Source organism: Equus quagga, chromosome 4 (genome assembly GCF_021613505.1).
Source record: "Equus quagga isolate Etosha38 chromosome 4, UCLA_HA_Equagga_1.0, whole genome shotgun sequence".
NCBI classification, from domain to species: domain Eukaryota; kingdom Metazoa; phylum Chordata; class Mammalia; order Perissodactyla; family Equidae; genus Equus; species Equus quagga.
This window is the reverse complement of record NC_060270.1, coordinates 116933103-116946923: the sequence shown is the minus strand read 5'-3', so window position 1 is coordinate 116946923 and position 13821 is coordinate 116933103. Positions and strand designations below refer to the sequence as shown.

Here is a 13821-nt window from a genome sequence, read left to right as displayed (position 1 = left end):
CGACAGGAGTATGAATGAAGAATATTTTCCTGTTTTTTGAACAATTTCTTCTGATGACTCAAAGAAATCTTCATAAACTCTCTGCACATCGAAAAGCACAGCCTGTGACTAGGAGGGCTATTCAGAGCAGCATTCTGTTTCCTTCAGAAAAAAACTGAGTGACATGGGGACTCTGGTGGGTCTCATAGCCACAGCAGGGTGGCCAGGGGCATTTAACTCAGACTCATTGAGAGCCAGCCTATTCAAGACAACAGCCGTGAATGGGAATCTGTTCAATGGCATACCTTATAAAAACAAGATCGAATTCATATCTGTCCACAAATGTCTATGTTCTTATGGTGCTGGCCTTCTTCAATTATTTTATTTATAATGGTTCTTTTTCCTGGGGTATGATAACCATAGATACCATGCATAAAAAAAACCAAAACAAAAATAACCACAAAACTAGACAATTGCATGCTCAAAACAAATGAAATGGCCAAAAGCTATTTTACATAATTTTTTTGTGAAGTCATTTGGCAGATTTGTCTCTACAGTATTAATTTTCTGAATAGAAGGGAAAACACACTGAACAAAAGAACACGAAAAATTGTGTTCATAGAATGTGGACATTCTAAATAAAAAAACATGGCTCTTTAGTGCTAAGGAAAATTGATTTTCAAGTACATCAGATTAGGAAAGCAAAGCAACAAAGAGGTTGTTATTTACACATTCAGAATTACAATACAAAGAATGTTATCAATACAATGAGAATTAAAGAATTATTGTTATTTATTTAGAAGACTGAAGAATTCTGAAAAGCCGAAAAGCAAAATTGTAAGTCTAACTCTGATTGTGCAGGGTAAGAGTCCTTCACAAAATACAGCTAGATTGGAGTAGTAGTGATCCTAGTTTAAAGATCTGAAAGTAATATGATTTATGACTTAAGAGGTTTCAGGCATTTACCATATTTCGTATCACTGCAATACAATAACACAAGAGGATCTTAGTTTAAAAATTTAAAACTACTCATTTCAACTAAATAACTTATTTAAAATAAATTTCAAGTAAGTTTATTAGGAGCCATTAAAACTAGTTCAGATTTTAAGCGACTGTTGATGGCCAAATAATATCCATTTTTCATAGAATCATAGAATTTTAGAGTTGAAAGGGAATTCAGAGATTATTAAGTTACCTCCATTACTTTACCTAGGAGCAAACAGAAGCCCAGAAAATTTAACAGAAGTTCATGAGATTATGCTGCCAAGAAATCACAGTGATTAAACTAGAACCCAGGTTTGCTGATTTCTAGTCTATTGCAGCTCTCAACCTTTTATTGACAGATAAAAGTTTGGACAAAGCTAACACATACAAAGCTCCTTTTAAGATCTAGTATATATAAGTGAATGTTCATTACAACCCATTGGATTTTTAGTCTAGATTTGTAAGGCGACTTTTTGTTAAAATACATTTTAATGGTTCAAAGGCCATAATTGAGATGAAAATTCCACTTTGCAGTCATATTAAGTAATTTTAACCTTTCTTTTAAATTCTTTTTACTTATGCCAGAGTAAGAAGAAAGGATTTCCCACTATTTTAGATAACTCAGCCTGAAAAGCACTGGCTTTAAGGCAGTTAAGCTGCTGTAAACTTTTTAACATCCATGAACTGATACATAAAGATGAGTATTTTAAAAGCACATAAAAATATGAATGAAGGAAAAGTCAAGTCTGTACCTGCAGTTGTATTTTTGTATCTTTGCTGACACTTTTTGTTCTCCATCGTCTTGTGACCCGCTTGTCTTTCTTTGAAATATCTACACAGTTAGCCTACATTACACAAATAGTTAAAAGCAACAAAGGATTATTAAGTTCACACAGGTGATACAGACAGAGACAAAGAGAGCGCAGCAAGTTAGTAATCATTGTTAGACATCTTAAGCAAACCAGCCAGGAAAGAAAGGCGTATCTGATGCCTACTGGGCATCAAAAGCAGAGACAAGAACTTAATCATAAAATACGTTTGTCTGCTATACAAAATTAAAACAGGATTATACGTCTTCAGCATTTTTTTCCTATATGAAAAGATGGTAATAATTCTGAGAGTATCTAAGATATCTTCAAAGCTACCATTTCTAATGCAAGAGAAACATGGAAGAATGATTCAGATATTCATTTCTCTAGTTTCTATTTAAATGCAAAATATTTCAAAATAGACATCTTAACACAATGACACCAAGATTGAAAAACATTAAGAATAACTCCAGAATATAAACTAATCTGTTCTGTAGTTATTTCCTTTTAAATGTTACCTCGTATACTCATAGAATAATCCAGTAAAAATTCTGAGTTACTATCTTCAGGTCCATCCACCAGCAGCAGTAATATGTTTACCTGCATGTCAGTAAAATTAGGTGCTGACTGAGTTCTCTGAAGTATTTCCAAATTTTGCAGGAGTTTGCTAAGTTCCACAAGGTTTGACTGGCAGTGTGCAAGATCTAATAAAAATCAGAAATAAAAATCTGTTAGAACTGGGCAGGGAGTGGTGGTGACGGTAACAAAGGGGAGTCAATCCAAATTATGGCACATAAGATTAGGCAGATCCATGTCTATATAATGATGATATTGGCAAATGAAACAAAACGGACCCTTCTCTGGTTTAGAACAGAAAAAGCATTGATTATTACATGATTTCAAAGCCCACTCCTACAAATTAACAGCTATTAGGGTAGAGAGCCATTAAAATCTCAGTGACATTTGTGTGCTCACTCTCCTGCTCAAGTGGCCTTTCTCACATGAGAAGCACAATCGAGGGAACTTCAGCAGTTGGACGGTTTTGTTCTTGGGAACCTGTCTACCTGCTCTTAAAATAGTTCACAGGGTGGCTGCTTGGAATTGGGATGGAGTCAAAGTCAAGTTCAGAAAAATAAGGTACAAAGTCAGACAAACCCATTTATCTCTAATTTAGCTCACTAACAATGTTGCAATGAATGCTTACTTTAAAATCTACTAGAGACGTTACACGAAACAAAACCAAAGACTCTCAAAGTGTGCTCCCTGGCTCAGGGACATCAGCATCACCCGGGCACGAAACTCACTCTGTTTGAATTCATGTTTAGAACAAAGAAATGACTTCATTTTATTTTTAACTTTTTGATGTATTTGAACAAGCAAGAATTTTTAAGATCTGTATCATAAACTGTCTCTCAAAAAACTGACCTTTAGTATGTGAAACTAAATACAACTAAGAATATTGTTATTAGCATCATTTATTCAATTATTAAATATTTAGAACCTGCATCCCAGTTATGTGATAATTTTGCACATGTACTGTTTATAACAAGACTGTAGTAGGGAAAGCCTATAAATTTGTTAAATTATAAAGTGGTTGTTCTTATTTTTGTGGCAGTTGGTGAAAACTTCCCTTTTATTATCTTTGTTTCTCATTGAATTTCAAAGATCTGAATTGTTACAGATATGGTATAGGCAGCAAAATATCGCAGTTAAATATGGATAAAGATTAGCTGGGTCAAACAATTAGTGGAAAAGGGGCTGGTCCCATGGCATAGTGGTTGAGTTCGGCACACTCTGCTTCAGTGGCCCAGGGTTTGTGGGTTCAGATCCTGGGCATGGACCTACACCACTTGTCAGCCATGCTAAGGTGGTGACCCACATAAAAAAATAGAGGAAGAGTGGCATAGATGTTACCTCAGGGCTAATCTTGAAGCAAAAAAAAAAAGAGGAAGATTGGCAGTAGATGTTAGCTCAGGGCAAATCTTCCTCACCAAAATAAATAAATAAATAAATAAAATTGATAGATATAAAATAGAGGGGTAACTGCTAAGAGGGTCTTTACAGAGGACTCAGAATCTCTGCACAGTCCAAGAAAAGCTAGACAGTAGCAATTCATCCTGGGGCCAGGCCACACCCCGGTCCTTCCTCTTAGCAGCATCTGCCTTTGGGTGGAGCCCGGGTGGGCTGTTCAAATGCTACTATTTTTCTTCCAGGGAACTCCTAGCCATCAACAGAGGGAACCACCCAATGGAAGGGGGAAGAAGGGAGTAGATACTGACAAGGCAACAGCCATTCCCTGTCCCTTCATCTCCCCCACAAAGAAAATAAGGTAAAGTGGTTTGAAAGGGTAGGAAATACAGAAGACAAAGGGAAGGAATGAGGAAGTAAAGTACTGAGAAGGAAGCAAGGGGTTAGAGAGAAGAGGAGAGAGTAGACGGCTAGAAAGGACCTCCATTTTAACTTGCTTTTTAAAGAACAATCACATCATAAGCACCCTGCTGGTAGGGACATTGTCTAACATTATCTACCCATTGAGCCTTCTTTCCAGTAAATATTACATTCATACCTTTTAATAATTGTGATTATTCTACCCAACTGGTATATGTAGGTAGCAAAGAAATTTAGAAATGGGGCTTAAAACCTTTTCTAACAGAATGAAAAGAGAACTTTGTGAACAAACTCGATTCAAGGCAAAAGACTCAAAACCAAGAGTCAGGAGATGTTGATTTCCTTTACGTTTCTTGGTGGCAGTTTCCTCACCTGTCAATTGGTGACAGTAATATTTACCTCTCTTACCGTCCTGATTAGAGTAGCAGCTGAGAAGGTAGATGAGAAAATTCTCTGAAAACCAGAAATTGTCTTTATGGCATCTTGATCACACTATGTTGAATCATACTGCTAGGGCCTTAGCTTGGATCAAGCCACACCATTCCTCATCACTTCTATCACTTGAAACATGAAAGAAATGAAATCTCACACAGGATTTCACCGCTTGCCTAAGTGTCTGGTTGCATACAAGGATTATAAAGATTTACCCAACACAATGAAAATATCTTTTAAAAAAGAAATCTCTGGAATTTCATTCAATTAAGATTAAATCAAATTTTAGAAACGGGGAAAAATTATGCTAAGAAAGAACTGCTGAGATAGTTTCTAATAGTGAACAGTTAAAAACTTAAATATCTAGCAGTTTACTTATTTTCCCATCATGCCCTACCTTGTTCCAAAAAGAAACAGGTTGTCCAACTGTGGAATGGTTAAATAAATTAAGGTATATCCAAAGTTATCCACTTATTATTTCATTTAGGGAATTATTTCATTGATTGGGAAGACACTGTGTACCGAGCACAGTTCTAAGCACAGGGAATACAGCAATCAAGTAAGATTCATGGAATTTATGTTCTGGCAAAAAAAAATGTATGCAATAAACAATCTGTATGTTGAACTATTATGTACCCGTATTTAATGATGGCATGTACTGGTATATAAAGATGGCATATAAAATACTAATCTTGTTTCTATGGAAAAAAATGCTCTCCAAGAGTCAAGCAATTCCCTTATATACTTGAGAAGATCTGTATCGATGTAAGTCCACATCTATGAATAGCTAGCTACTTTAAGCATTAGCATTTGAAATCAGATACATTATGGGTTCAAGATGATGTTACATGATGAACTTTTGAAATACAACTAACCTCAATATTGGGGATTCTATGAAATGATCAAGGTAGACCAAAGAAAAAGTGTTGTGGAAGTTTAGGAATGTTGTTTGAGGTCGTCAGAACAGCCTTAAAAGAGAGAGTGGAATCTTTTCTGGTTCAAGAGGATTGATGCAAAGGGCTCAGCAAAACAGGAAGGTGGAGAAGGGCAGGGGGTACCGCAGGTTGGGAAGAACAACCTGTGCAAAGGCATGGACGTGGGACTACGCGAGCATGTTCAGGAAATAGCAAATGAGTTCAGCCAGGCCTCTGGAAGGCATGGTTGAAAGGGTAGGTAGGGCCAGAAAGCTGAAAGCTGGATGTTAAATGCTGGACTAAGCAGTTTGGACTAAAACCCCAGTGCCCAAGGAGAACCACTTGAACAGATTTTTGCACAAAAGCTATTTTAAGAAACATCAGTCTTGAGGGAACATTATGTAATGGACAAAGAAGTGGCTTTGGGCTTAATCAAATATGGGTTGGCTGGGGTCCCAACCTCTCCACCAGGGGCAGCGATACAATCTTGGGCAAATCCTTAACCTCTGTGCAAGTGGGAACAGTAGCAAAACCTACGTCTTATGGCTGAGTGCAGTGGAATAATGCCTGCTAAGTGCTGGCACGGGGCTGCAAACATGTTCAAGAACAGTAATTTGCCATGAGCCTCTGAGAAAGATGGAGCAGCAGAGCAAGAGACTGCACGTGATGGTACCAGTCAGGAGGCTGTGTGACTGCCCAGAAATAGAGTGAATGGTGGGTCTGAGTCATGAAAGCAGAAATGGAATTCCAGAGCAAGGGTAGATGAAGGGGAGGGGAAAGGGGGATGCTTTCAAAGAAATAACAGAACTTAGTCTCAGCTGGATGAACAGAGTGGGAGGGTCAAAGATGATGCTCAGGTTTCAGGGGTGGTTATGACAGCAGCACTGACAGAAACAGGGAAGTCCAGGAGCTGGGATCATTTTCCGGGAAGACACAAGAGTCCGGTTTTGGACAGGTTGAGAAGGGGGTGCAATAGAGACCATAGACAGAAAGGGCCAATGGCAAGGTGAGGCAGTGGGAATGCAGCACAGGTTGGATACAGAGACCTGAGATTTAAAGAGTTCTCAGCCTTTTTGAATGGAATATGGTGCAGTGATTAGGAGCATATGCTCTGGAGTCAGATCACCTGAGCGTGTGAACTTGGTCAAAGAGCTAACTTCTCTGTACCTAGGTTTTCTCATCTGTAAAATGGAGTTGAGAGGATTAAATGAGTTAATGCACATAAAACACCTAGACTAGTGCCTGTCGCATAGGAAGTACCCAATACCTATTAGCTGCCATCACAACCACTGACACTGCCATCATCACCACCATCACCACCACTACACCACCATTATCATCAACTAAAGAGAGATTTCAGTTGAAACTATAAGCATCCCTGTCATCTCCAAAACACAATCATTAGGATAAAGTTGGTCTGGTTTAGCCCTCCAGCTTTGCCAAGTACTTGCTATGCAACACGGACAAGTTACTTGACCTCTCTGAGTTTTGGCTTCCCTATATATAAAAATATGGTTCACAATCCCTACTTGGTACAATTGTGAAGATTTACATAAAACCATACATGTGAAGTGCTCAGTTCAGTGCCTGGCCCATAGTGAGCATCCAATAAACTATAGTTACTATTATTAAAGCTGAAAGCAAAAGACTGAATCTAGATTATTCCACAACGAAAGTTGGCCAGAGGAAAATCCCAGTAAAGCAGAGGAGGAGCAGTTGAGAAAAAGGAAAACTTCCTGGGGCCGGAGGAGGAGGCTCGTTGGAGGAGGTCCTGCAGGGTGGGTCACAGGATGAGGCCTGAGAATACAGCGGAAATCAGATGGCCTCCTGCTCTCAAGTATGCCCTTTCCACAGAGCAAAAAGGACAAAAGTCAAATCATGGGAGAGAAGCTGGAGTCTCTGGGCAGAGAGCAGGAACAAGTGAAATGAGAAAGATGAGGTTGTCTCGGAGAGAGGAGATAATTATTGCACAAAATCCTGCAAGAAGACAGAAAGGCAGGACGGAGGACACAGAGCAGCCAGGATGGGGAGAAGGAAGAGCACCCCTGAGAGTGGAGAGAGGGCACAAGGGATGGGCCACCGAGGATTCTGAAGCACCAGGGAGACAAATGCGTCCCTCCCTCACCCACCAGCCAGGGGCTCTTCGCATGAAAGCCAGGGTCTATTCATTTTGGTCAGATGAATGGATTCTGTCCCAGGGGATGGTCTCAATCTTTTCAGCAAGGTAGGCGACTGGGTTAAATACCAAGAGTGTGTGGGAAGCTGCAGAAGTCGGAGGAAGTGAAATGTCAGAACCACTGCTGAGGCGAACCTGCTGTGCTGTAGGAAAGCGAGGTTCACCTTCTTCCCCCCAAGCTGGAGTTAATGTTTACCTTAACTAATTAATTAATTACAGACACCAAATTAATGTCTGTATGTTTTCTGAATACATTCAAGTGAAACACTTTTAATGGAACGAATGTAACATCCCTCTTAAAATCATATTTTCACATAAAGATTGAGTTTGGGATGTGTGGAGTGCTAGTAAAAGTGCTGCAGACTTTGAGTTCACACACATATAGAGCAAAAAAAATTTCTTTTGCTTGGGGGACCAACACAGATCACCAAATTTCAATTTTTCTAAATGAGGACATAAAAAAAAATCTAACATCTACTTTCACCATAATTTCATAAAAGAAAAAAAATTAGTATAAAAAAGTTAGGCTCAACATCATCTCAAAATAATTTTAAAAATTAAATCAATTTCACCTTACTAAATACTTCCTATGTTATCCTCGTTTTTCTCATTTTTGAAGGTCAAATGAAAACTGTCTCATAGACAGGATCCAGTCTGGACCAACGTGCTCAGGCTAATTACAAGGAAGGAGAAAGTTTCTAGAGATTAAGAGGTTCAGAGATGGCAGAGTAAGGGAATCATGTATGATGCCGAGTGAGGGAAATCGTGTATAAGTTCAGAATATTTAGTAACTAATCCATAGCAGAACACGACTAACAGGCAACTGTGGATATAAGATGCAGTATAATTGTGCTGTTTATTGCCAGGTTGTCAGGAGACATACACTTGTTCTGTGGGCAAGACGGAGCAGCAGAGAAGGAGCTGTGAAAGTGACCTGGCAGACAGTCAGGAGCGAGGGTGGAGGGTGCTCCGGAGGCAGCTCTCCTCTGTGTTATTGCCTCAGGGTCCAGGGAGTGGGAGGCTATCGAAGCCAGAAGGGAACTGGTAACGAGAAGAAGGGATAAGCCTGAGTGGGTGGAAGTCAGGCTAAGGGGGAAACCAGATTCAGTAGTTATGAGGGTGCAGGAGAACAGACAGGCAAGAAGCTGAGTCATGGGACGGAGAAGGATCTGATGGATAAACGTAAGAAAAAGGAAAGGTGGAAGCATTCAAGGGGTGGAGGGGTGACAGGTGCAGCACCCACAATTCACCTCTTTTGTTTCTATTTTTCTGGCTTATCCTGAGAGCCCACACTGGGCAAGAACTGACCTTCCGCACACCTGTCCATTTCTTCTGAGTCCTGTAACCAGGCTGCCACTTTACTCTGGCCGGTGGTGCAGGTTGCAGGGAGGCTGTTGCTGCATGGCAAAGGGGACTGCCAGGGAAAGCTGTTTGGTTGCACCTACAGTGAACAAAAAGAAGTGTGTGGGTAAGCAGAAACAGGACAATTAAGTGATTAAAACAAATACAAGCATCTTCAAAACGACGAAAAAGAGAAGAAGAAAGGTCTCATTCAAAATATGGAAGAAGCCTCTTGATTAAATGTGGTACTTGCTCAGTGAAGCCAAAATTCATAAACAATAATAACACTCTCATTAGGGTGCTATCTCCACCATACAATGAAGGGGACAACATTTAAATATGTTATGTCTCATACTGACAAGGACCTGCCAGCTCAAATTCCCCAAAATTTTAAGTTATTCAGTGAGTTGCATTTGATGCAGTGTCTTCACTGCAGTATTCTTCCCTGGTGACTGAGGGCCTTTCCTTTCTAAAAGTTCTCTGCACTCTTATGATCAGCTCAAGACTCCTCCGCCACGTGATTCCTAAATGCATCATCCACCAGCAGCAACCTTACAACGCTTTGAATGCATATTGAAAATTATGGTATATAAAAAGGTAGTCTTGGCAAGTTATTATCCATAGCTGATAGACTTTCCATTAAAGGGATTTTATGTGAAATAAATTAAAGTTGTATGTAGTAGGTAGATACTAAAGTGACTGCAGTAAACACTTAGTGAAAAAAGCAGAAACTTATTTCCCAAAAAGCTGAAACAATTTTAAAACTTTCATTTGACTTTAATATTCAATTACAACTGACTGTGTCTCTTCTAAATCATTATGAAGTGAATATGCACATACTTAGCAAACTCAGACTTATTTGTTACCCACACAGGGCCACACACCAATTAACACTCAGGAGTCTTATCATTTGATACTTAGAATGCAAGCAGAGTGATAAAGAGCTCTTTTCACTCTTCATTGAGTTTTGGTACATTTAACGGAAATCCCTCACTGAGTTAGATCTTAGAGGGATGTCATTCATAACTAGAGCAATAGATCTTTTATGAAAATCAGAGTTGAAGAGTTTTCTTATTCCAAGGCAAACTGTGGGGAGGATTTGGTTTCAGTTCTCCATTCTCAGATATCACCCAAGTAACTTAATAAGGAACACAAGGGATGAAAATAATACATCTTTTATCAACACTCTGTGCAAAAGACGCAGGCAGAAGCTGGGAGAACCAAAGAATTAAACATCTACATTTTTAAAACATCCATCTGGAATACATTTCTTGTTTAATTTGGACTAACTCTGGGATCCATTCTCTTCTGTGGCGAGAACACAGGAGACCCAGAGAAACTTGAGGACTATGTTGAGCATCTGGCGTTGGGTCATTTTCTAAGTGCCCTGCTTCCTAACCCCTGGACCTCCTGGTTCGTTCCCTTTTATCTCAGAACTGGTTCATATTAGGGTTAACCCTACAACCTAATCCTGGGAGAAAGATGATTAAACAGTCCTTGGCAAGGCTGCAAACAGAATGAAATAACATAAGGTCTGAGAGCCTTGTGAAATACAATTAATGGGATTTAACAAAAATTCTACTCAAGTAATTTCCATTGATATAGCAACAACTGAATGCAGTAGTATTTCATTTAATCTTGTCTAATTAGTCTTTCATTTACTCCATGAGGTTTATAAATGCTTTGCAAAAGAAACTTGGATATATGTATTGCATATATTTCTATATAAGAAAACAGAGAAAAAGCGGAATCTTCACTGAAACGTTCTTGAACCCAATTCCTTGTGGCAGCCAGCTTATTCACAGATGTCTCTGTTCTCAATACAGCTGCCAAGTGGGAAGCTGGAACACCCCTGGGCAGTGCAATATGCTATGGCTCAGAGAACTTAATTATTGAATCAAAGGCAGAAACAGCTGTCTCTCTGCCTGTTGTCTTAACCTTGATTTTTTTAAAAAAAAGTTTATTGTGGTCTAAATAGTTTATAACAGTGTGAAATTTCAGTTGTACATTAATATTTGTCAAACACCATATAAATGTGCCCCTGCACTCCCTATGCCCACCCTCCCCCTCCCCCCCGTCCCCCTGGTAACCACTAAATTGTTCTCTTTGTCCATAAGTTTGTTTATATTCCACATATGAGTGAAATCATACAGTGTTTGTCTTTCTCAGTCTGGCTTCTTTCGCTTAACGTGATGCCCACAAGGTCCATCCATGTGGCTGCAAATGGGACAATCATTTAACCTTGGTTTTTAATAGGCAACACTTCTAGCTTTTCAGCAACACAGAAAACATGAACACCAGCAACATGAACTCTTATTACAGCCCAAAGAACAGCTTCAGCTTCCCTTAGCCTGGCACCTGGTATAATGGGAAGGGCACTGATTTTTGGAACAGAGAGATGTGGGTTCAGATCCTGCCTCAGCTGTTTAATGGCTAACTTCTGGACAAATTCTTTATTGCCTCTGAACTTTGGCTACAGTAAAGACTAGAGACGAATGAATGTCAAATGCTTAACCCAGTGCCTGGCCACTCAAACGGACCACTGCTTATATTATGGTCACATTCTCTAGCTCACTTGCATTCACTTCATGAGGAAATTCACTAGTCTCCTTCCGGGTTATGTATATATCACAGCCCAAGGCAAGAAAGCAAGTTTCATTTTCAAAACCTTGTGGTCTTATTAACACCCAGGAAGACATTGATTTCTAGGTGTTGATTAACCAAATGTTCACTCTACTTCCTAATGTTCCTACAAAGCCATATAAAATTAGGATATAGTCCATTCAGAGCAAGGAAAAGCAACTTCTCTTGGTGATCCACATTTTTGCCTAATCCATACTTGAGATTAACTTTGTTGCCAAATGACACTGTCTTCTGAGGGTTAGTTTACAAAGAAAACCTTCTCATTCTGGTTTGTCAAAAGAGACTCAGTTACGTGTGTACGTAATTTTCTAAGCAATTTCTGGGCTGATTTTTATACAACAAAGTCATACCTTTCCATCCACAGTGGAAACATTAGCAGCTGGTGAGGATTCAGCTGTGGAGGTTGAAGGAAATATGTGAAAACTAGCATCTCTTGGTGATCTCACAATTTCATTCTGCCGATACAATCGATGATGGCGCAATTTGGAGACCCAGGCATCAAACCAGTCCTGGGATTTCACCTAAAACAATGAACGAGAGGAGAAGGTAACAGTGAAACCAATCTTCCACTTACCACGGACATAGGCAAGTGATTTCCCCTGATAACGACAGAGAAACTGTTGAAAAGTGATTTCACCTTCAAATGATAGATGTGCTCTTCTGTGTCAAGATCTATTCTCCGAGCTTTCTTTTTAATTGACATGACCGAGAGCCCGACATCAATGCTCCCATGGACCTTCCCTTTTTGAATCTGAAATCAAAAGACTAGTTAGTAGGCTGGAAGGATAAATGAGGTGTTTCTGTACTGAAGAAAGCTTAATGCAATCTTTAACTTATCTACGGGAAATGGATTACTACACCTCCTTTACAAAAAGAAAAATGGTTAAGGTTCTGAGGTTAAGGTCCTTAATCTGAGGACAGTTGAAGTTGCAGTGACCACAGCAATTTTACTAAGTCAGACTATTTCTCTCTTATTCCGGTTTTTGGCATAACACATAACATCAATTATTCATAATTCTAGATTGCCCAGCTTCTAACCCCGAAAAGATATCTCTAGTGGTTCCTAAAATAACTCTGGTCAATCTTTGACCTGCAACCCAGAACACCCCAGAGTAATCGGCTAGAAGACAGCTGCTAGTGCAGAACTGGGCAGCTGGGGCCAGAGAGCACAGAGCAGCCAGCTCTTCCTTCTGGCTGCTCTCGTTTGATCAAGGACACGCAGCTGATTCAATGGAAGAGTTGAGGACAAAACTGAAATCTGAGCCCTCTGTTATTTCCCCTACATCACAATGAAAGGAAGGAGGGCATTTTCCAGTTTAGCACGCAAACAACTACTTTTTATATTAAAGAAAAATGACGAAATAATTTTAGTGAGTTAGGATTCCCCAGATAAAAGGATGTATAAAATAGAAAGGAAGTTCATAAGACAGGTTTTAAAAGGGCATCGACAAGAACAAAGGTTGCTTTAAATCTCAAAAAAGCACATAAAGCATAGTTTATTGAGAGATGCAGAAAAAAGTCTATTTGGGTTTTCTCTCTAAGACAGAAAGGGTGATATTTTATTAGTGTGTCACTTTTAGTTTTAAGCTCCTGTTTTTAACGACAAACATCACAATAGTTAAATTAAATCTTCAGGCACCAGTTTGAGATTTTACGCTAGTCTGAGCATAAGCAACAAAACACACCTTCTATGGAACATGGAAGTTAGGTAGCTTGTTAAATCTTACAGGCACAGAAATACACAAAGCTGGCAACCATGGCACAAGGCTTGTGCGACTATGATGTTTACTCACTTCAAGCAGAATTCTGAATCAATCTTTGTAACATGTCCTGGGTGCTACTTACATCGAGTGGTGCCTTTGAATACTTTAACATTCCATTATCCAGGACAAAAAAACGCTGTAAGAACCAAACAAGGCCCAGTTACCATCTGTATTTTGAATTATATAAAACATTCACAAGTGTGGATCTAGCATTGCTTGGCATTTAGTAATCAATACGTTTGATCATTTTAACGTATTTGGATTCAGTGCACCTGACCAGGGTCAGTCACATTAAATGGGAAGGAAGTCAGGCTCCAGTTCCATAATATTAACCTACCAGGGTTCTTTTACACATAATCCAATAAGGACGGAATCTTTTCACTGTGGTTTTC

At 39.3% G+C, this 13821-nt stretch overlaps 1 protein-coding gene across 13 annotated transcripts in view; it reads right to left on the bottom strand.

The window, feature by feature from the left end:
• The window catches only part of OSBPL6 (oxysterol binding protein like 6), a 102265-nt gene that overhangs the window by 41547 nt on the left and 46897 nt on the right, over positions 1 to 13821 (bottom strand). For 10 of the 13 annotated variants that reach the window (XM_046659241.1, XM_046659244.1, XM_046659243.1 and 7 more), the window contains 6 exons: positions 13512 to 13565; positions 12304 to 12417; positions 12017 to 12187; positions 8991 to 9123; positions 2373 to 2476; positions 1716 to 1808 (listed from right to left, as the gene is read on the bottom strand). In XM_046659241.1, coding sequence (XP_046515197.1) covers positions 1716 to 1808; positions 2373 to 2476; positions 8991 to 9123; positions 12017 to 12187; positions 12304 to 12417; positions 13512 to 13565 — 669 coding nt within the window. The remainder of the gene's footprint in view (positions 1 to 1715; positions 1809 to 2372; positions 2477 to 8990; positions 9124 to 12016; positions 12188 to 12303; positions 12418 to 13511; positions 13566 to 13821) is intronic. The other 3 variants (XM_046659250.1, XM_046659252.1, XM_046659246.1) reach the window with 2 other exon arrangements.